General features: G+C 37.7%; 1 protein-coding gene across 8 annotated transcripts in view; it reads left to right on the top strand.

The window, feature by feature from the left end:
* Window positions 1-24,803, top strand: part of PPM1L (protein phosphatase, Mg2+/Mn2+ dependent 1L) — a 301,919-nt gene that overhangs the window by 193,680 nt on the left and 83,436 nt on the right. For all 8 annotated transcript variants that reach the window (XM_017955741.3, XM_021934710.2, XM_017955743.3 and 5 more), the window contains one exon: window positions 21,202-21,376. In XM_017955741.3, coding sequence (XP_017811230.1) covers window positions 21,202-21,376 — 175 coding nt within the window. The remainder of the gene's footprint in view (window positions 1-21,201; window positions 21,377-24,803) is intronic.

Below are 24,803 nucleotides of genomic sequence, written 5' to 3'. Positions count from 1 at the left end.
ATGGGCTCTGTAACCCCTTTGTTTTGGCCAATTTCTCCCATTTGGAATGGCTATATTTACCCAATACCTGTACCCTCATTGTACCTAGGAAGTAAATAGCTTGCTTTTGATTTTACAGGCTCATAGGCAGAAGGGACTTGCCTCGTCTCAGATGAGACTTTGGACTGTGGAATTTTGGGTTAATGCTGAAATGAGTTAAGACTTTGGGGGACTGTTGGGAAGGCATGTTTGGTTTTAAAATGTGAGGACATGAAATTTGGAGGGGACAGGGACAGAATGATATGGCTTGGCTGTGTCCCCACCCAAATCTCAACTTGAATTGTATCTCCCAGAATTCCCATGTGTTGTGGGAGGGACCCCGGGGAGGTAATTGAATCATGGGGGCTAGTGTTTCTCATGGTATTCTCGTGATAGTGAGTAAGTCTCACGAGACCTGTGGGTTTATCAGGGGTTTCTGCTTTTGCTTCTTCCTCATTTTTCTCTTGCCACTGCCATGTAAGAAGTACCTTTCACCTCCCGCCATGATTCTGAGGCCTCCCCAGCCATGTGGAGCTCTTAAGTCCAATTAAACTTCTTTTTCTTCCCAGTCTCAGGTATGTTTTTATCAGCAACATGAAAATGGACTAATACATGGTGTTTCTGAGGCTTCTCAATTACAGAATTTGTTGTATTCTTTTGTAGTTATTTCTCTACAAGTCATCTGCTTCCTTAAGTGATAAGCTCTTTGAGGTCAAGGACTTTCTTTTAGCTCTATGTGTTTAGCATATGCTTGGAGTATGATAAACACTTGATAAATGTTGAAAGAATGAATACTTGAATTAATTATTAGGCTTACTTTGTAACTCAGTTCAGCCAGCCCTCTGCTTTTCATAGGTATGAATTTTGACAGTTGCTCATGTAGTAGACAAGAGGACAACCACACTTACTACTTTATTCATTTTCCCTTTTGATTTTCAGAGACGTTTAAACATTTCACTTGATTCATGGGTGCCATCTGGTGGGGAAAAGACTAACTACAGATGCATGCTTCACCAAAACCATGTAGAAGTTTAAGATTATTATTGTTCATTAATGTGGAAGTTGTCACTGTTTCATGGTAGTTTCCAGAAGTGTAGTCAGGAAAAACTCCTTGGCAACTGCTTTTTTCATTCCTGTACATTGGTTTCTTATTTTTATTTTGTAGAGATGGGGGCCTTGCTATATTGCCCAGGCTGGTCTCAAACTCCCTGGCTCACTCAAGCAATCCTCCTATCTTGGCCTCTCAAAGTGCTGGGATTACAGATGTGAGCCATCACACCTAGCCTTAATTTTATGAAGTGGCTCATTCATGAATAATTTTTGAAAATATTTTCAAAAAAGATAAGTGTTATTAAATATTGTTTACTTGTCAGTGTGGCAATTTATGTAATTTAAGGTAAACTGATTATTTAAAGTTTGAGGGCCGAGTGCGGTGGCTCAAGCCTATAATCCCAGCACTTTGGGAGGCCGAGACAGGCGGATCACGAGGTCAGGAGATCGAGACCATCCTGGCTAACACAGTGAAATCCCGTCTCTACTAAAAAAAATACAAAAACCTAGCCGGGCGAAGTGGCGGGCGCCTGTAATGCCAGCTACTCGGGAGACTGAGGCTGGAGAATGGTGTAAACCCGGGAGGCGGAGCTTGCAGTGAGCTGAGATCCGGCCACTGCACTCCAGCCCCTGCGACAGAGCGAGACTACGTCTCAAAATAAATAAATAAATAAATAAATAAATAAAATAAAATAAAGTTTGAGATACTGAATTTTAAAATTTTTCCATGACACTGTGTTTTTAATTCATTCATTCTCCAAGCATTTATTGAGCATCTGCCTAATGCCTGACGTTGTAAAAAGTGCTAAAGAACCAGAAGTGAAAGACAGTATCAGTCTTGGTCCAAAGAATAGTTAGGTAAGAATGTAAAGCCATTTAACTTTTCATAAGACAAATCATACAAACTTCATTTAGATTTTCATAAGAATTCCTTATGTGCATATAAACATCATAGATATAACGTTACCAGTTTTCGTCTTGCCATTTTGATGGATTTTCTTAGAGTATATGAATCTAAAGGGAAGTTATTTATGATTTTTCATAAAAAGTAGATATTCATTCAATATTCACATTTCTGTACTGCTTACAGTCTACCTATCTGAAGGATAGACCTTTTTTTTTTTTTTTTTTTTTAAGCTACCTGGAACATTGTAATGAAGCAGGAAGTAAACAAAAAGGAACTGAGGGGTAAAAAACAATCACAAAACTCATGTACCTTTCTCCAGTAAGAAGGTTAAACATTTTGCATGTCTTAAGGCTAGATAATTGTGCATGAAGCACCCTCTTAGAAGCAGTACTATCTGCCTATGGAGGAGAATCAAGAGCTTCTCACAGAGATCAGGGTGATGTGCTGTGGAAACCAAACTCACATACAGGAGACATGCACGCCACAACCCTCCCTTTGTGTTCCCAAGATAGCCCTAAATCATCAAGAAAATGCTGGGTTTTCTTCTGTGCATTCTTTTTGAAAAACTTTGAGAAGTATGTTTTTTCATTTTAGAAGCACTTTCATCAAAAGAGATTAAAATAATTTTTCATCACTTAGGGTATTAAAGTTGAGTTAAATGGGACATTCACTTATGTGGAGCTCTTCATTCCCTGGTGGCACTCATTAAATGAGGTATTGTGGAATTTAGCTATCATTTACAGAAGTTGTATTTGAAAGATTACACAAGATACACACATAGAAATCCAAACTTAATTTTCTTTTTAATTGAAGAACTGGAAAGAATTGTGAGAATGTACCTAGTTCTTAGGAAGCATACCATTAAATATTACATTAAAATGTGTTATGTATAAAATTTTGTTTTGTACTGCTCTTGAAGGAAAGATTTCAAACAAAATTGGCATTTCATTTAATTGATAAGTAGAAATGCAATGCAAAAATGGCCAGCCACCTGTCTTCTGAAGTTCTATTAATCTTCACTATTTAATTGCCTGAATGTGGACATAGATTTGTGTTAGAAAAGAAAGCTTGGTTTGTTGTGTGTATCTCGTAAGTCATGTTGACTTATTTAACGACTTCTTTATTCTAGGGCACTTGTATCAACACAATGTGTTTTGAAGAAGAATCACAGGTACTACCTGGGGTAATAGAAGGAAACTAATAATTGAGTATATTGTAGATGGCAAAGTTTATAATTTTTCTAATCTCTTTCCATAATGATTTATGACATCTGGAACTTGCTTGTTGCAACAATAAATCTTCAGGTGGATCACCCTTGTCTATGGACTATTTGGGTGTAGGACATAAAGATAGGACACTTCCACAGCAGATGTTTTTTTCTTGCTGTTTGAGAGACACCAGCCTTCACTAAGCAGTTCATTATTTTCTAAGGTTGCAGCAGCTGTGGATCACCATAATTATGGATTTATTATGTCCCTGCCAATCTACTGTGAATCCTAATTCAAATTTTACATGTCTCTTTGGGGCCTTGTTAATTTTCTCATGATTATGTGGTTCCTGACAAATGACAGTTTTGAGAATCTGAAGTTGCTTAAGTTAGTTTTTTATGAGGTATTGCCAATTGCTCATTGTTTTTAGAATGCTTAATAACCTTTTTATTTTTAATCTTACATAAAATAAAGCAGCTTCCCTTTATAATGTCTGGCTGTATTTTTACCCATCCATTTTCTCTGAGGACTGCTACCAGACTACAATTTCTAAGACTCTCTAACTTTTTAGGTTATATGGTCAAGTGGAAAGAAATAAAATGCTTAAGAAAAATATCTGGAGCATTAGAATTTTTAAATCAGAGCTATTTCAAGGTGAGGACGATGATGTGCAGCTTATTTTTGTATGCCTCAAATTTAACACAGTGCCCCATACATGAAGGCACATAATAAATGCAAGCTAAAAAAATTAATTTTTTTAATATATGTGTGTGTGTGTATATATATATCTCCACTGATTTTGTTTCAGTTTGGCCATCCATCTGTAACAGTGTTTGGCACGTGTTTTCTGTAAAGAGCCATGTGGTAACTATCTTCGGCTTTGCGTACCATCCAGTCCCTGTCTCAGCTGCTCAGCTCTACCACTATAGTGCAAAAGCAGCCATAGACAATATATAAACAAATGGGCAGAGCTATGTTCCAGCAAAACTTTATAAAGACGGATGTTTGGGCTTCAGTTTGCCACCCTGGATTTAGACCAAGGGTCATAAAGAGGTCTCATCTCATGTGCTAACTTTGATCGATTGGTAGCTGCCTTAGAATACTGTATTGAGAAGGATTCTCAGGGTCAATCTAGGTTCAGTGGTAAATAATTCATTAGTTAATGTCTGCCATAGGCATTGTTTTGATCTTTCCTATAATTTATCTTGAGGACACTGTGACTTGTGCAGATGGTTGCCTTTATTTCTTTGCATTGGGTGCCAAGAAACTCAGAGTTACTTTTTAATCATCTGTAACAAATATAGTTGACTCTTGAACAACCTCGATTTGAACTGCACAGGTCCACTTACACACAGATTTTCTTTTGCCTCTGTCACTCCTAAGACAGCAGGACCAACTCCTCCTTTCTCTCCTCCTCCTCAGCCTACTCAACGTGAAGATAATGAGGATGAGACCTTTATAATAATCCACTTACACTTAATAAATAGTAAATATATTTTCCTTATGATTTTCTTAATAACATTTTCTTTTCTCTAGCTTACTTTGTTGTAAGAATACAATAGATAACACGTATAACGTATAAAATATGTATTAATCAACTATTTATGTTATTGGTAAGACTGTCATTCAACAATAGGCTATTAGTAGTTACATTCTGGGGGAATCAAAAGTTATTTGTGGGTTTTTGACTGTGTTGGGGTTAAGGGTCAACCGTATGTATGTAACCCCATGTTGTTTAAGGGTCAACTGTAAAAAGAATAATAAAGCACATATTTTGCATCCAACTTTATCCCTAGCTTCATCTCAATTTCACCATCTTACTTTTCTTAGTCCAGAGTTCATAAAACTTGCCTACATAAAATATTTATGAAACCATAGACTTTACCAAAGAGCAAAGGCTTACTGGGGGTTTGCAAGGACACATCTGCAAAACATTGATGATCATAACTACCTTGCAGGGTTGGTGAGAATTAAATGAAGTAATTAATGTATAACACGAAGCCCAGTGCCTGGCACATAGTGAATACTGCATACATGGTAGCTAATAAATGTATGCCTTCAGAGAACTCCGGCAACCTACCTAGAAGAGTAAATCACATTACTTCTGATTTCTCCAGCCCTCCTTTGCAGATAGGTGGAAAAACCCCTGAAGATGTAAAAACTCTGTCCAGATTCCCCATATTTCATCTTGTAGAACTGAGTCCTCCCTGTGGAAAATACTAGGCCACCCTATACATTTGAGTCTTTTTTTTTTTTTTTTTTCCTACTCCTGTTTGTGGGGAACTTTCTATGTGGAATAGGACCACGTATCCACATACGTGATAAAAAGGATAACACAGGAAAATAACAAGGTGGGATTTGGAGTGGGGAGACCATTGGGCTTCTTTCCTTTGCCTTTGAAAGTGCCACTTTCTTGTCATACTGGGCAATTTCCATACAATTCTTAAAAGTTCATTTTAGTTTTATTCCACTGAGTTTTGGGGCAAGAATTTTACAACTTGAGATGAGTAATTTGAAGTTAGTTGATGCTTATCAATTGATGCTATTTTAGCCCACAGTTCCCTTCATAAAATAATATCTTTTCTGACTTAAAAAATGACTAGTTTAAGACACCCAGATATGTTATAATTCTACATGCTATAGTGAAGAATCAAAATGGTGAACATTCTACACTTGAGAGAAATGTGAAAGGAGAGTTGCCAGCACTAAAGAAAAGCAACAGCATGAGTAAGAAAGAGAGTGACAAATACACAAAGTGTTAACTGGCAAGTCAGGAGGTCATTAGGCCTAACCTTGTTCTTAACTCAGACTCTTCATCATAAACCCATTTTAATGAAAAGAAAGCCAGAAACTAATTTTTCCCCACAACAAATAGAAAGTTAGTATTGGTTTTAGTTGGGCAAATGTAGTGATATTTCTCCCTTCCTTAATGTTCCTCAACAGTCCCAATGGCCGGTATCTAGTACTTCAGAGCAATTTTGAAGCCTTTTCTCCTGTAAAATTACAACTTCTATTCACCCATGGCTCTAATTTATCCACATTTTTGAAAATTCGTATCAATAAAATATACTGTTTTTCCTGTCTGTGTTAGCTTCTTCTTGCTCCTTATGCCTTTGTCTGTGAACCTCCTCATCATTTTTTAGATCTTGGCTCTACATCACTCTCAGGAAAGCCTCTTCTCCCCATTCCTCCTTCACCCCCAACCAGGCTATTTAGGTTCTTTGTTTTATCTCATCAAAGAATCTTGTTCATTTCTATCTCCCCACTAGACCATAAGCACCATGACAGCAGGGATATGTCTGCTTCTGCCCACTACCCAAGAACAGCTGAAAGAGCACACCCGTCTATGTAGCAACATAGTGGGAAGATTGATGGGTGGTGGTGACAAATCCGCCGAGCCTGGTGATAGCTGGTTGTCCAACATAGAATCTTAGTTCAACTTTGAATTTACCTGCAGAACCACTTACTCCCCCTGTAAATTTAACTGTTACTCTAAAGAGGGACAGCTCTTTAGACACTAGGAAACAACCTTTATGTAGAGAGTAAAAAATATTATTTTCATAGTTGGCCCAAAAGCAGCCATCAATTAAGAAAGCGTTCAAGCTCAACACCCAACCACCCCAAATTCTAATCACACCACTGAACTCACATCACATTGGACTAATCTATTACTTTATAGAAGCAATAATGTTAATATAAGTAACCATTTATCTCTAGCACCTAGCACAGTGTCCAGCACAATCGACACCCAATAAATATTAGTTAAAAGGATATACTTCTAGCTTATGACTGTGTAACTGCCCATCCGGCTATATTCTTATGGAGTTGAAGTTGGAGTTGGGAAAAAGATGTATTTTTCTCTGTAAGGTTCATGAACTGTATGCCCATCCAGATTTTAAAATGTCATTTTCTATTTACACAAGCAGCTGCAGTCACTGCTGAAACTATAGCTTTTCCACACAATTAGGTATCTCATTTTCCTCTTGCTAAAATAAGATACCCTTTCAAACCTTGTTTGCAAAGTTATGCAACACTGCCAGTGATGCTGAGTTCCTTTCCCTTCTGTTATATTTTGCTGCAGCTTTCCAGGATTCAAAATCCCACTAGCAGTCCTTGGCAAGGAGGGCCAGCTCAGTGTTCTTACCATGCCTGGGGATGGTCAAGAGGAAATCATTGTGTTTTCACAGTGTTTTGCCACAGGTTGTTTTGTGGCCTGTTTCACGAAGCTTGCTGATATTTGCCTGATTGCCCACAAGCTGTTGGGAAAGGATTCCAGGTGCTCCCTTGCATTAGAAGTACACAAGGTCAGTTCGTTTGCTTCAGGAAAGGGCTCAACCTTTCTGAGGCTGAGAAGACTAGCAATTTTGTATGATTAAAAAAAGCCTGTGGCACTGAGGGTTGAAAGGCCATGTAGGAATGTCATTGCATATAGTCAAGGTTTTCCCAGGAATACAGCGTGTTTACTTTCCAAACTCTGTCTTGGGGGATGCAGAAGGACTGTTCTTGTGGAGGGTCTTGTACAACCCTAGATGTACATCAGAATTTGTTACAAAGCTTTGTAAAAATACACATGCCTAGACCTTAGAAAATCAGAATCTCTAGGGGGTAGAATCTGGTGTTTTTCACCTGTTAGTGAGCCTGTTAAAATACAGCAAACGTTTAAAAAGCAGATTCTAGAGTCCTACCCTAAAAAAAAGTTGATTTACTAAATATGGAGCAGGCCCCATGAATCTAAATTTTTAAAGAAGGCAATCCCCTCTTTCCACCCTAGGTGACTTAGAAGCAGTTGGTTGGAATACCAGCCATGAAGAAACACTGATGAAGCCCAGTGACCTAATTTTGTAGAAAAAACTGAAGCCCTGTCCTAGTGCCCTTCCTCTATATGGAGCTAATAAGACTTCACCATGGCCCTGTTTATGAGCTTTATACCTGGATTCCTAAAATGAAACGTTAGATACTGGGTGTGTATTTCTGGGAAGAGGATCTGTTGCTCTCAAAGATGTTTTAGTCAGGTTGAAAATAATACAAAAATATTTGAAAACACATTTTTATTATGAGATATGACAGGCTCTGGCTCTGTCCAAACCAGCAGTCCTTGCAAGTGGGTTCCTGTGATATAAAATAAGGTGTGATGCTTGGCAAGTATAAAATAGTATGACATTTATATGCTTTGTGGCAGAAGAGAGGTAAATGTCAGAGTGATAGGAAGAAACATTGTAGGCACGATCCCTTTTATCTTTCTTTGTGATCATGTAGAGTTATCACTCATAGGATATTAAGCCTGGTTTTAAAGCACCCATTCCCCATCCTTTTCTGCCATCATGCCCATGTTGGACTAAGTGTCAGGGAAACCCACATAGGTGAAAAAGCTTCTGTCCTACCTTCTGGTTGCTCATAAACTAGTGGGAAGGCAAATAGGTGACTAGATAGAGATACTTTGAAGTAGTTGAGAGCTGTAACAGAGATCTGAACGTAGGACATTGTGGTGACAAGTGGGAAAGCAATCGCGTTAATTCTGAGAGACTACTTTTGCAACCAAAGGGATGATTCCTATTTGTACAGAAGTTTTAAAATTATATGTATGTAGTAGATGCTACTGAATTTGTTCTTTATTTATCCATATGTGAGATACAACAAATTAAGTTTGCTTCATTAGGTTAGCCTCAAACAAGCTTTGATGGCAGGTCTCGAAGCGGGAGCCAGAGATAGAGAAAAGTAATTTAGACCTTCAAGGAGCACAGATCTTTGTGTTTTCCTCCACACAAAATTAAATTTCAAAGTAGAGAACATTTGTCTTTCTTTATCTTCACTTTCATACTTTACACTCCATTCCCAGGAGTCTCCTTGGGTGCCTTATTGCTTGTCAATCCACCTCCTTATAGGTAAAAATCTGATCAACTTGCTCATACTAAGACTGAATATTTACTTAGTATACTACTCCTCCTGAAAATATTTACCTTTTGGTAGGTGAAGAGCTGGCGTTAACCAAAGATTGAAGCTATAATGATAGAATTTCAGGCGTCAAAAAAGGGAAAATGATTTGGGGGTGGGGATCCTTTTGGGGTTACTCATATCACACTAAATAAGGCCGTTACCAGCTCCCTGGACAGAAAGACCAGACCTTCTCCATACCCCAACTACACATACAGGGAGCCTTAATCTAATACGGGTTTTGAAGGCACCTCCTAAAGTCATGTCAGATTGGAGACAGAAGCCCAACTGGCATTCGTCTGGAGCTTCCCTGCCACCCTGGCCACACCTGCCTTCTGGAGGCCCACCCTAAAGAGCCTGGTAGATAGCTGCAAGGCAGAAGCCAAACGAGGCCTAGTAGGAGTTCTCTGGCGCTACTCCTATATAAATAGAGGTTGCCAGCCAAAGAACGTTTTTATCTGACCATGTTTTGGCTACCTCCTAAGCGGCTGCTCTACTGTCATAGCTTCAGAGTTCTTTTTGATTAATAACTCATGAGTGTTTTATAATTCACTTCTAACAGTCCCATTGGCTTCCTGAATTTCCAAGGGCATTTTCAGTTAGCATTCCACATGGAACTTTCTGGAATACATTTGGATAGCACTAATGGAAGTTAATATTTCTCCAAGCTCTATAGCCCAAGATTCAGAAAGGGAAGGGAATTTTATCAGTAATTAACCATAATTCTCTCTGAAATAGGAAACATAGTTCTCTCTGTAAACAAATATTACTTTGCAGTTTTCTTCTATAGATCTCATGTGTATAGAATGTGAAACATCTTCTTTCTGTAACTGCAGAAAAGACAGGAACTCACCCATCACAAAATTTAGCCAGATTGCTTTGACCGAGTGCTGCTTGTTTTCTCAACAGGTTGATGAGAAAGTCCGACATTAGGCTGTTTTATCCCTCAGGAGAACATAGATGTGTATGTGTGCTTTAAAACAAAAGGATCATGAAACTAGTACAAACTATTCCCCCTGAATCCCTTAACCTATGCCTGGATCATGTGTAATATTGAGGGACAAAGAATTCATCATCACTGTGGCAGTAGGGAAGTAAGGTCAACTTTTTGTTAGACTGTAAAGCAGATACATTTTTTAATCCTTTAGAGTTTGAGGGTAGATTTCCATCGAAATAATAAGATAAGGAAAATGGGCCACATAGGTGAACAATGTTTGATAATTTGGCAAAATTATATTTTATTGCAATTACAGGGTAAGATCTAGAAAAGAGAGGTAAGTTAGTTTTTATGTAAAAAAGCATCCATCTGCAATTAGGGAAGCCATCAGACAGAAAGTGGGATTTGAGTGATATTTTCACACGCTGGCATACTTGGTGCTGCCACATGAATATAGTGTCAGATTGAATATGAATTAGATGACTGATAACGTTATTTAAGGTTTATCACATTAGGAATTCCAAAGGAATTGTCTGGGATAATCTATAACTAAGTGGTCTATCACCTTAATGCTTAAGCTAAATGGGAACTTTAGTCTTCATATTCCATCGGTTAGATGACTTCAAGTCTTTCACACACTGAGTGTTATGCCCTCTGTGGTAGTCATTTTACCACATGACTAGCATTTGCACGTCTGCAGCTTTCGTTCTCCAGAGCAATCTTAAATCTCTGTAATAGGTGTAAGATTTCATTTTTATGCTTCTGGTTTAAGCTTGGGACTTTTTCCTGATGCCATCTCTCTTGAAGGAATCAAATTTGCCTTCTTGAGGCAGAATTATGAATTCAGGAGTGCAAGATGGTCATCTTATTTGAATAACCTCTTATTCAAATAGCCTTATTTGAATAACCTCTCCAGGTTAGAAGTGCCAAAGACTAAAAATGGCAAGAAATGACACTCTTGGCAGGCATGAGAGAGTAACTCCCTTGCCTTATGTTCTCTTCCTGGTGGGCAAGGGCACTCACTCTGACTTTATTTTAAAGTGCCTGGAGCCAAAGAGCAGCTGTCAAAAGTTAATGATATGTTACCATAAGAAAGATGGATCCCAAGGTGAAACTAAGTAAATTAACGTGTGGTCTGTGTGCTGGCTGCTGCCAGGTCAGCAAACACACATCCCTTCTCTTCAAGGGCAGGGAAACCTTGCCTGCGCTAAAATATTACTCTCTTCTGTCTTCTTTCTTCCTCTAGTGTGAATTTCGAAGCATTCCCATGATAATCTCTCCTTTACCTTGTGAATACCTTATGATTGTCCCTCAGTGACCATTTCCCTAAATTCAGCCCTTTTTCTTTTTTCTTTTTTCTTTTTTATTTATTTTTTTATTATACTTTAAGTTCTAGGGTACATGTGCATAACGTGCAGGTTTGTTACATATGTATACTTGTGCCATGTTGGTGTGCTGCATCCATCAACTCGTCAGCACCCATCAACTCATCATTTACATCAGGTATAACTCCCAATGCAATCCCTCCCCCCTCCCCCCTCCCCATGATAGGCCCCGGTGTGTGATGTTCTTCTTCCCAAGTCCAAGTGATCTCATTGTTCAGTTCCCACCTATGAGTGAGAACATGCAGTGTTTGGTTTTCTGTTCTTGTGATAGTTTGCTAAGAATGATGGTTTCCAGCTGCATCCGTGTCCCTACAAAGGACACAAACTCATCCTTTTTTATGGCTGCATAGTATTCCATGGTGTATATGTGCCACATTTTCTTAATCCAGTCTGCCACTGATGGACATTTGGGTTGATTCCAAGTCTTTGCTATTGTGAATAGTGCCGCAGTAAACATACGTGTGCATGTGTCTTTATAGCAGCATGATTTATAATCCTTTGGGTATATACCCAGTAATGGGATGGCTGGGTCATATGGTACATCTAGTTCTAGATCCTTGAGGAATCGCCATACTGTTTTCCATAATGGTTGAACTAGTTTACAATCCCACCAACAGTGTAAAAGTGTTCCTATTTCTCCACATCCTCTCCAGCACCTGTTGTTTCCTGACTTTTTAATGATTGCCATTCTAACTGGTGTGAGATGGTATCTCATTGTGGTTTTGATTTGCATTTCTCTGATGGCCAGCGATGATGAGCATTTTTTCATGTGTCTGTTGGCTGTATGAATGTCTTCTTTTGAGAAATGTCTGTTCATATCCTTTGCCCACTTTTTGATGGGGTTGTTTGTTTTTTTCTTGTAAATTTGTTTGAGTTCTTTGTAGGTTCTATTCAGCCCTTTTTCTACTCAGTATTTGCAGAATTGATTCTCATCTTACTTCCCTGTATGTCTTCCTCAGTGCCAAAGTCTCCTCACAGGAGAGGGCCACTGATCAGATGCCCTTAAAGCCAGATCTAGCATCTTATTTTATGACTTATCAGTGTTTTAAAATTTATCAGTGTTAAATTTACTGTTGACATGAGTGCAAAGATGAGTCCTTTTGCTTTTGCTTTTGTCCCTTTTTTTCCAGCTTTAGAAGGCTGTGTCCATTCACAGTCAACACACGTAACTGAAGCAGAAGCCCTGTGTGCTTTTTAGGCATATATGTGGTGTAAACATAAATTAAAACACACTGCCATCAATTATTTGTCCCATTCAGTTTAATGGAGCTTGAGGGTTTCTCTCTCTTTTCAGATTATAATTGTGTGTGTTCAGGTGTGTTAAATAAAATGGAGGGGGAAAGGTAATTTATAAAATTGTGAAATTTGAGGGGTATTAAAATTCTTAAACTTTTTATCTTGGCAAAGCACTCTCTAGACCATCCATGAGGCAAAAATCCCTTTTCTTCTTAAGATGCTTGTCTCAGGTTTTGAAATCTTAAAATCTCAACTCATGGTTTTTCAGTTAGTTGGAAATTGCGTCTCTATATCAGGACCAACATTTACAACATACTACATTACAAAGTTAATGATAAATCCATTTCTTGGTTTAAAAAGTATCTTCTAAATAAGAATTTATTGAGTATAGAAGCACTTTCTTTTTGATTATCATTACCTAAAACTTCATAAAATTGCTTACTATTCACTAAGTCTTAGAATTGGTAGTAAAATAGAATATTTGTTAACAACTGAAGGAACAAAAAATAAAAAACTCACACAACTGTGACATATGAATTATTAAGTAAAAATTATTATGTGATGAAGCATATTTTCATAGTTAAGGATATCAGAAGCCTGTTTTTATTTTAAGTCCACTAAAGGTCAAAATGAGTAACGTAACAAAGTGAGTAAAGTAACTTGACTATGACACTTCTTTTTTTTCCCAGAGAAATATACTAAAAGTGATTTGAAACATTGGTCTAGTTTGCTTGTGATCTTTTTCTAATGGCAGCTCTATTAGAATTTAATTACATCACTTAATATGAAGTCAAGCTTCATATTGAGACAAGTTTTGGCTCCCTGGAAACTTGCAGATAAGTTTAATACTTTCCCTCACAGAGATTTTGGGAGGGTCATGGTGATGGTGGTGGATATTCCCTAAAATATGGAGTGATGAATGTTTTCAGGCTTACTGTTAAATTTGCAACAGTGAATTTAATATGTTGTGTAACTTTACTCAGTTTTCCCGTTGCTTTTAACAGCTTTGCCCTCAGCTTTAGCTTCCAGTTACGCAGCATTGAAGGCATGTTTTTCTTTCCCATCTGTTGGGAAGCTTTGCTCATGTGTTCTTTTGTTCTCTTCTGGGTTTTATCCCAGCCTGGGCTGCTTTACCGTGTAAAGAAGTGACCACAGAAGGCATTGCCATCTTTGGAAAAAATTAATATTTTTTTCTAATTTAAAAGCAATTTGTGTTTCCTGCTCCAGTACTCACTGTATAACCGAGGATAAGTTTCTTAACCTCTCTGAGTCTGTTTCTTCATCTGTAAAAATCTGTTAGGGTTGTTGTAAGGATTAAATATGCTAACACATTTAAAGCATTCAGCACAGTGCGGGCACATAGAAATATTGTTTTATTTTATAAAATTTGGAAAACTTTAGAGAGAAAAAGTAAGTCACCCCAATGTTTATTACTCTGAGATAACTAATGATATACATTAATTTAATTCACCCATTTTTTCCCTCATAGATGAGGTATACAAACTACTTTGTAATCTCCTTGTTTTTGAAAGTGTCTCACTCTGTCACTCAGGCTGGAGTGCAATGGTGCCATCTCAGCTCACTGCAACCTCCACCTCCCAGGGCTCAAGCAATCCACCCACCTCAGCCTCCTGAGTAGCTAGGACCACAGGTGCGTGCCACCACACCTGGCTGTTTTTTTGTATTTTTAGTAGAGACAGGGTCTTGCCATGTTGCCCAGGCTGGTCTTGATCTCCTGAGCTCAAATGATCCACCTGTCTCAGCCTCCCAAAATGCTAGGATTACAGGGGTGAGCCACTGTGTCCAGCCTTAATCTGCTTTTTATTATGAATATTTTCCTACATAATTTAGTACTCTTTTATAACACAATTTTTAATTGCTTATTCTGTTGATAGTTTCTTTTGCTGTGTGGAAACTCTGTAGTTTAATTAAGTCCCATTTGTCTATTTTGTTGCTTTTGCCTTTAGGGTCTTCATAATCAATTCTTTGCCTAGGCCAATGTCTGGAAGAATATTTCCTAGGTGTTATTTTTCTTTTTGAGTCAGAGTATCGCTCTGTCATCAGGCTGGAGTGCAATGATGTGATCTCTGCTTACTGCAACCTCTGCCTTCTGGGTTCAAGCGATTCTCCTGCTTTAGCCTCCCGAGTAGGTGGGACTACAGCACGCGCCACCACGCCCAGCTAATTTTTGTATTTTTAGTAGAGACAGGGTTTCACCATATTGGCCAGGATGGTCTCGATCTCTTGACCTCGTGATCTGCCTGTCTTGGCCTCCCAAAGTGCTGTGATTACAGGTGTGAGCCACCGCACCCAGCCTTCTTTCTTAAGTTATTTTTTTTAAATTGGTCTTCAAATTCTACCAGAATTATTTCCTGATTATTTTTCCGTGTTCCCCTCCTATCTTAATTTCTCTCCCTAAAGGCTGTTTAGCACTTAACATAACTCATGCATTAAATAAATATATTAATTTATCTCAGGATTCATGCCTATTTTTGCATTACTTTGTAAAATGTGTTTTTCTAGTATTTCATGTGTTTTGTTTGCATATTAAGATTGCAGGTTCCTTTATGGTAAAGGCTTGTTTTCCCAACAGTTCAAGCCTAATATGTATTACTCAGCAGACAGTCAATAAATTAGAATTGGCCGGCTAACAAGTTTTCTTTTTAAGATAAATTGTGAAACATTTAGCAGCTCTTGAAATATACTTTTACACCACCCCACCCAAATTATTTAATATGTATTGGTTCTTAAACAATATACCATATAATAGTAAATAGTTTTTTAGCCTAATGACCAGCATCAGCATTCTACCTACATTTCCAGAATTTAGGTTCTTAATCATTTTGCTTCTTTTCATTTATCCTTCTTACCCACTGAGTTCTTTTTATAGAGTTTACTGTAACCCTTTAATGTCTTCCAGACTAACGCTGGAATGGGTAATATAAATATATGTCAATTCTATAAGAAGGTACATTCAGCACTTTTATGCCCTGCCTTGTAAGTTTTTAGTTCATCTTTTTACTCTGGCTGTTGCCGAAGCCACCGTCTTTTCATGTCTAACTGGAGGGAACCTGTGAACTCTTTTGCACTTTCTTCCCTAAGGTTTCTCTTCAGCCATTTAGGATACATCTGGCTAAGCATAAAGCTGAAAGTCCAGGGGTAATTAACATCCTGCAAGGCAACTTTAACTCAGGTGCACTGCTCTGATGTACGTTATACATGATTCCTCAAAGGGTCCCTAGAAGAATCAATCAAGCCCATTGTTAAATGCAGAAATAAAGGCAAGAATGGAGAAGATCAAATGATTATGGAGAGGAAAACATTAAATAAAGCTTCATACAGCTTTAAGTGTGAAACACATAATTTGCCATTTTGTCATGTGAATGATGATTGGGTTTGAGCTGTTTACTTTTCTAAAATAATGGCATGAAAGAAAATTAAAGACCAAGAATAGTTCCATTTGCCAGTAGAAAACCAGACTTTTATTCTCTATCTGAAATTGTGAAAGGAAGATCTGTATGCAAGCAAAGAATTAGGAACTGTCAAAACATCTTCTCCCAAGCTATCTGAAAGTACTTGTTTTTTGCATAGTGTCAAAGTATTGCGCTTCTGTGGTACAAAGCATTGAACCAGATATGGGGCAACACAATAATGTGTAAGATACAGTCCTTATTTCTGCCAGATGGAGGAGCTAAAGTACCTATACCTGTACAAATACAAAATAATTGGAAAGCTGTTGGATGCTCTTGATGTTCAAGTTAGGTTAGGCAATACTAACAGTATATACATGGCTTTTGAGCCAAACTTTGAAAAATGAAGGATTGGCTAAAACCAATAAGAGACCTCAGTATTTGGTTTTCTGTTCCTGTGTTACTTTGCTAAGGATAATAGCCTCCAGCTGCATCCATATGCCTGCAAAGGACATGATCTTATTCTTTTTTATGGCTGCATAGTATTCCATGGTGTATATGTACTACATTTTCTTAATCTAGTTTATCATTGATGGGCATTTACGTTGATTCCATGTCTTTGCTATTGTGAATAGTGCTGCAATGAGCATATGTGAGCGTGTGTCTTTATAATAGAATGATTTCTATTCCTTTGGGTATATACCCAGTAATGGGATTGCTGAGTTGAATGGTATTTCTGTCTTTCTGTCTTTGAGGAATTACCATACTGTCTTCCACAATGACTGAACTAATTTACACTCCCACCAGCAGTGTAAAAGTGTTCCTTTTCCTCCTCAACCTTGCTATCATCTGTTATTATTTGACTTCTTAATAATAGCCTTTTTGACTGGTGTTAGATGGTATCTCATTGTGGTTTTTTTTGTTTGTTTTGTTTTTTGGTTTTTTGAGACGGAGTCTTGCTCTGTAGCCCAGGCTGGAGTGCAGTGGCATGATCTCGGCTCACTGCATGCTCTGCTTCCCAGTTCACACCATTCTCCTGTCTCACCCTCCCGAGTAGCTGGGACTACAGGCGCCTGCCACCATGCCCGGGTAATTTTTTGTATTTTTGGTGGAGATGGGGTTTCACCGTGTTAGCCAGAATGGTCTTGATCTCCTGACCTCGTGATCCGCCCACCTCGGCCTCCCAAAGTGCTGGGATTACAGGCGTGAGCCACCATGCCCAGCCTCTCATTGTATTTTAATTTGCATTTCTCTAAAGATCAGTGATGTTGAGCTTTTTGTCATGATTGTTGGCCACATGTATGTATTCTTTTGAAAGGTATCTATTCATGTCATTTGTCCACTTTTTTATGGGGTTGTCTTTTTCTTGTAAATTTGTTTAAATTCCTTATAGATGCTGAATATTAGGCCTTTGTCAGGTGCAGAATTTTCAAAAATGTTCTCCCATTCTGTAGGTTGTCTGTTTACTCTGATGATAGTTTCTTTTGCTGTGCAGAAGCTCTTTAGATTAATTAGATCCTATTTGTCAATTTTTGGTTTTTTTGCAGTTGCTTTTGGTGTCTTCATCATGAAATCTTTGCCCGTGCCTATGTCTTGAATGGTGTTGCCTAGGTTATCTTCCAGGGTTTTTATAGTTTGGAGTTTTACATTAAAGTCTTTAATCCATCTTGAGTTAATTTTTGTGTATTGTGTAAAGAAGGGGTCCAGTTTCAATCTCCTGCATATGGCTAGCCAGTAATCCCGTGATGTGCTTTCAATAATACAGAGTACATCAATATTTGTAAAATGTGAATTATGGAACTATTTCCTGTACCTCATAGGTATTTCAAGAAGGAAAATTAATGACAGATATTACACTGAGTAACAAGGTAGTGTGAGTTTAAAAACAGTTATTGATGGGTGCAGCACACCAACATGGCACAAGTATACATATGTAACAAACCTGCACGTTATGCACATGTACCCTAGAACTTAGTGTATAATAATAATAATAATAATAATAAAAACAGTTATTGTGCAGTGTGTCTCTTCATTTTCCAGTGTCAGGGAAAAATGTTATTAAATTCTACAATTAAATATGTTGCACAAATGTGCTGAGTCCATTTACATTTTATGGAATAATTTCTTTTGTTCTGCACTAGCTGGCTGGCAGAGAAATTGAACAATGTTTGGTGATGTTAAAGTTGTAATTTTGTCAGCAACAGAATTAGGAAATATAAATATAAATCTCGAAATAAAACGTGTTGTGTTATCTTTGGCTACTCTAGGGGCTAAAATACAACTTTTCACCACCACTTCTCAGTGGACTTTTCCTGGGAAGTCAGTTGTCATTGTTCTGGCAAGTTTCTTTTCATCCATCCTGAATTGTGTTAACATTTAAAGGGAAGGTTATAAAGAAGTATATTTTAGGGTATTTCCCCAAAGGAAAAGAAGTTATTATATGAAAAAGACACATGTACGTGCATGTTTATAGCAGCACAATTCACAATTGCAAAATTGTGGAACCAACCTAAATGCCCACCAACCAACAAGCGGATGAAGAAAATGTGGTGTATTTACACCATGGTATGCTACCCAGCCATAAAACAGAATGAAATAATGGCATTTACAGCAATTTAGATGGAGTTGGAGACCGTTGTTCTGTGAGAAGTAACTCAGAAATGGAAAACTATAAATTCTCACTTATAAGTGGGAGCTAAGCTATGAGGATGCAAAGGCATAAGAATGATATAATGGACTTTGGGGACATAAGGGGGAGGGTGGGAAGGGGATGAGGGATAGAAGACTAAATATTGGGTACAGTGTACACTGCTCCAGTGACGGGTGCACCAAAATCTCAGAAATCACCACTAAAGAACTTATTCATGTAACCAAAATCACCTGTTCCCCAAAAACTACTGAAATAAAATTTTTACAAACCAAATACATTTTAAAGACAATTTTTAAAAATTACAATAGTAAGAACCTGGAAACCATACGAAAATGTGGAACGTAGAAAGTATTGTCTGAGCGTGCAATCCCAGCACTTTGGGAGGCTGAGGCAAATGGATTACCTGAGATCAGGAGTTCAAGACCAGCCTGGCCAACATGGTAAAACCCCGCTCTACTAATAACACACACACACAAAATTAGCCGGGCATGGTGGCAGGCACTTGTAATCCTAGCTACTCAGGAGACTGAGGCAGGAGAATCACTTGAACCCAGTAGGCAGAGGTTGCAGTGAGCCAAGATCACTCCATTGCACTACAACCTGGGCAGCAAGAGTGAAACTCTGTCTCAAAAAAATAAAAATAAAAAAATAAAGTGTCTTCCACAATTGGAGTATGTTCTTCCATATCTTCTCCTATGCCTATATGATAATACTAAATATGTGTGTCACTTAATTGTGCTCATATATATATATGTTGTAGGATATACTATACCTGATATTCTGTGACTTTGATTTTTAACCTCAACAATATATCATGGTATTCTTCCTGGTCAGCACATATAGTCCTATCTCATTTTTTCCAAAGGCTATAGAGGATATTACTCTATAAATGAAAAAAATGGAACCTCTGTTGATTAGCATGTGTCATATATATATCAGTATGTATGTTTAATGTATACTTATTTTATTGCATAATTAATAGCTGTACAGAATTTTAAAAATTGATACATTGTAACTTTACATATTTATGAGGTACAGTTTGATGTCTCAATACATGTATATCTTGTATATTGTTCAAATCAAGGTAGTAAACATGTCCCTTACCTCATTCATTTATAATTTACTTATGTTGGGAACCTTCAAAAACAGTTATTCTAGCTAGTTTGTAACATAAAACACCTTACTGAGAACCATAGTCACCCACTGTGCAACAGAACACTACGGGGTTTTTATTTTCTGTGTAGACAAGTCTGCCTTACTCTAAGAAAAGATTGCCCCAGAGACCATCTTTTCATTGTTTTTTTTTTCAGCAGTTTTTGTTGTTGTTGTTGTTGTTGTTGTTGTGTGTGAAGTTTTATACTGGTTGTGAATATAATTTTGAACAATATATGGAGGACTTCACTGACTGATTTATTAACCTTAGACACTATGTGAGTAAAGCAGGACTGTACTGCAAGGAGATGCTAAACTTTTGACATTCCCAAGAGAGAAGTTTTATAAATTTCAGAATTCCCCTGATTTATGCATGCCTCTCTGTCACTTAATTATGCTCATAAAATTCTGCTTAACTAGCACTGGGATTCTTAACTTGGAGAGAAAAGAGTATGCTACCACTGCAACCTACCAGAAGAACATATCAGAATCTTTGGGAAAATCTTTTCAAAATATGCATATCTTCCTTCCTACCCTCTACCCCCAAGTGGAACATGCTTACCTGATTGAAAATCACTGCATGTAATTAGTTGTTACTAATTGGAATGTAACTATCTGGGAATGTGTTGTACAGATAGTGTAAAAGCAAAAAACAAACAGCAACAACAACAACAAACTTGTCAAAGTAAGAATTATATATATGTCAGCTTAAGGCATTTAAGTGGTGAAGAGGTTTTTTTTTTTTTCCCTGCTCCCCCCCCACCAAGGTTAAGGGGCTTTGTCTTAAATCTCCTCATTTTCTGTTTATCCCATTATTTCATTATCGATCCTAGCAGAGGACTCTCCTTTATAAAATTCACTTTACAAGAGTTCTTGTGTAAACAATGAGTAGAGACTAACAAAACAAAGTAGGGATGTGGATGCCATAGCATGGATGGGGTCATTGCTGAGATGAGTGACTGTCTTCTGTATTGTAGACAAGGGCAAGTCAAATTTGTATCCAGCAAAATCACTATCAGGGGCCTTCAGTTCACTATAATAGTTGAAACTCTGAGCACTAATTCTGTGAATATCTAACCAAATCTATCATCTTTTATACCTTTAAACCTAGTAGAAAACTCTTAGAGGTTTGCGATTCTGTCTATTTGAAGATCACCTTACTGGGTCCAGTGGATACTAAAATGATGATGACAAGGACATGCCTGTCTGGAGGGTTGGTTCACAGTGCTTTGAGCTTTCTCTGTAGCACCTGAGGGTAAGTAAAAAGTCTAAGAGGAGAATTTCTAATGGAGTTCTCTCTGTCTGTTTTATCTGCAGACTGCAGCTGAATATGTAAAATCTCGACTCCCAGAGGCCCTTAAACAGCATCTTCAGGACTACGAGAAAGACAAAGAAAACAGTGTATTGTCTTACCAGACCATCCTTGAACAGCAGATTTTGTCAATTGACCGAGAAATGCTAGAAAAATTGACCGTATCCTATGATGAAGCAGGTATGTTTGTTTTTAAAACACACCTTTTTTTTTTTTCTCCTTGCAAAAAAATTTCATTATAAACCTTGGTTAAACTTGGTAAAAGGTTAAGGGCAAACTGGATTCAAAGTTATGTAACGTGGACTAATAGTAAGTTTCTTCTCTGCAGTTTTAGTCTCAAGATGGTCAGAAGATTCCTAAAAATGGATGTTAAATATCAAATACCTTTAAAATTTTGGTCTTTTTTATTGAGATTTTTTTGGCCTTTTATTAATCGGGTACTCCTAAAGTGTTATTTCAATTTGGATAGCAACTGAAAACTTTTACATCCGAGAATCCAAGAAATGTTATTTGATTCAAATATTTGAGTTAATTTTAGTTGTTTTCTTTTCTAAAGAGGTATTTTTGTTTTTTTTCTCAAACTGTTAAGCTAATCATTACTTTCTTTTCCTTAGCAACTCAGACACTACCACATCAGAGACTGCATCTCACTGCCTGCCATAGGTTCTTCCCATCCAAGGGAGCTTATTAATGAAGTCATGGACAGACCTCCTTATAACATTATTTCCTCCTTATAACATTATTTTAATCTATTATATGGTCTGTCAGCTAAGACCCAATTTTAATTAAATGAGTATAGTATTACTTGGAATTATTAAAATCTTTAATAAAATTAAACTTAAGCAGCAGACCCTGATTAAAATTGCTGTACCTCTCCACCTCCCCCTCTCAAAAAAATTGGAGGAAAAAGTACAGGAAAAATGGTTTCTAATGGTCAAATGTTAATGGTATTCTTCTATTAATGCCAAGAACTTCTGTTTCTATTTTTACAAGGATTTTTTAGCATGTATCTTATTTTCTTCATCAGAATCTCTGCATGCTCAATACTTTCTTACCACTTGATTTCAAGTTCAAATAGCAAACAGAAGAGCAAATTACACAAAACAAAACATTATAGTACATTCGCCTAACCACTTAACCAATATTTCTAGTTACTAAGCTGCCCCCGTGTATATTCCACCCTCTAACCCCTTCACCTCCCTCTGAGGCAGGATCTATATTTCCAGTTTTGCCCAGGACATCTCTGCTTCTCTGATTCTTCTTTGCTTTTTTTTCGTTTTCCAGACACATTGGCTTTCTTCTGCCTAGCATTTTCGTTATTTTCAATATTCTTCTCATTGGTATTCTTATTCATCTCTTCTCTCATCCTTAATGGAATAAAGTAAGGTTTTGATCAGTCCCAACCAAAATCATATTTAAATATTCATAGCATCTTATAGATCATAGAACTCATATAGTCCATTCACTATGACCATTTTATGGTGAGAAAACAAACTCATGGACTTGCCCGAAATAATGCAGTTACTTAGTTGTAAAAACTGGGACACCAACTTCCTAATTATGAATCAAGCTATGCTTTTACTACACTGATGCAGGTTCTCATTTGCTCAGTAAGCACTTGTTGAATGCATGGCAATATACTAGGCAGTTGAAGCAAAGAGAAAAGCAGTGAAAACATGGAAAGGAATCTGAGATGTAGAAAATAGAGCTTGCTTAAAGTCTTGCTGGGGGGCTAAAACATACATGTATGAGCTCTAGAGAAAAATTTCTGAGGAGTTTGGGACTAAATACACCCCGTAATATCTTCAAGTTATTAAAGTTAAGATGAAATGTGGAGTCAAGAAATAGTAGAAATGGCTGAAATTTTCCATGAAATTCTGTAGAGGGGGCATTATTTTAAACCTTGAAGGGCAAATGGTGGGCAAGTATTTGTGAAGAGAAGGGGGATGCATTCTAGTGGATGAAGGGGCACAAGGAGACATCAAGGTGAGCATGAACATTAGCTGCAATCACCCACCACTCAAGTTTTTCCTGCCTCAGGAGTAATTTTCCACTCTCCTGCACTGTTGTTGAGCAGCAACTGATCCTCAGAGGTACACTTGCACATGGCTTTTAGGGCCTAATAGTTTGGCATAGAATTAATCTGTCAATAATGTAGCATGAAACGGTGGAAATAAACACAAGATTGAGAGTTAGAGGATCTAAGATCTAGGCCTTCCCCCAGGTTAATACTGGTGTGATCTTCAGCAAATTAACCTCTTAGAACCTATGTTTCTTCATCTGTAAAATTGGGCTAATATAATTTCACAGGGCTATTATAACAATAAAATATTATCATGTTTGGGGAAGTCCTTAGAGATCATATTGCAAATGCTAATTAATGCCACTAGTGATGAATGAGAACAGATTTGGACCTTGTCTATCCCTTAAACCAGTGTAAAGTACACCTGACCCTTGCACAACATGGGGGTTAGGGATGCCAACTCTCCATGCAGTCAAAAATTAGCATAAAACTTTTGATTCCCCAAAAATCTTAACTACTAATAGCGTACTGTTGACCAGAAACCTTACTGATTACATAAACTGTCAATTAACACATATTCTGTATGTTATATGTATTTATACCGTATTATTACGACTAATTAAGCTAGAGAAAAAAATTTATGAAAATAATAAAAAAGAGAAAATATATTTACTATTTATTAAATGGAAGTGGACCATCATAAAGGTCTTCATCCTCACTGTCTTTACTTTGAGTAGACTGAACAGACTGCTGAAGAGGAGAGGAAGAACTGGTCTTGCTGTCTCAGGGGTGTCAGAGACAGAAGAAAATGCACATATAAATGGGCCCATGCAGTTAAACCTATGTTGTTCAAGGGCCAGCCGTATTCTAACTTAGTCTTTTCTTGGCATGTAGTGTTTGGGAAGGCAGAGGGGAAGTTTTTTAAGTGATCTTCAGAAGCTTTGAAAAGTCTAGCAACATCTATTTGATAAAACACCCACTCTGAGCTTAGTTTGCCTTTGGTCATCTCTGCATGAGGTGATGCAGGGCAGTAGATGTGAGAGGATAGGCTATGTGTATGCATGAGTGAATGAGTGTCACTGTGTGTTGCAAAACCAAAAGTCACTACCTCCAGCTCCATAACCCATATGTTAATGATTTCAGTCAAAGAAAGAGGATAAGAAAAAAATATTACTATTTAGCAGAAAAATATAATAATACAAAAGAATTAGGATAGAAAATTGGTAGTAGTAGGCCAGGTGTGGTGGCTCATGCCTGTAATCCTAGCACTTTGGGAGGCCGAGGTGGGTGGATCATGAGGTCAGGAGATCGAGACCATCCTGGGTAACATGGTGAAACCCTGTCTCTACTAAAAATACAAAAAATTAGCCAGGTGTGGTGGCAGGTGCCTGTAGTCCCAGCTACTCAGGAGGCTGAGGCAGGAGAATGGCGTGAACCCAGGAGGCAGAGCTTGCAGTGAGCCAAGATCGTGCCACTGTACTCCAGCCTGGGTGACAAAGCGAGACTCCATCTCAAAAAAAAAAAAAATTGCTAGTAGTATCGAATATGTGCAGATATAACCATCCTACAGAGAAGCTTCCTGAC

This window comes from Papio anubis, chromosome 2, assembly GCF_008728515.1.
Source record: "Papio anubis isolate 15944 chromosome 2, Panubis1.0, whole genome shotgun sequence".
In the NCBI taxonomy this organism is placed as follows: domain Eukaryota; kingdom Metazoa; phylum Chordata; class Mammalia; order Primates; family Cercopithecidae; genus Papio; species Papio anubis.
The sequence above is the reverse complement of the archived record's forward strand: the minus strand, read 5'-3'. Positions and strand labels throughout refer to the sequence as shown.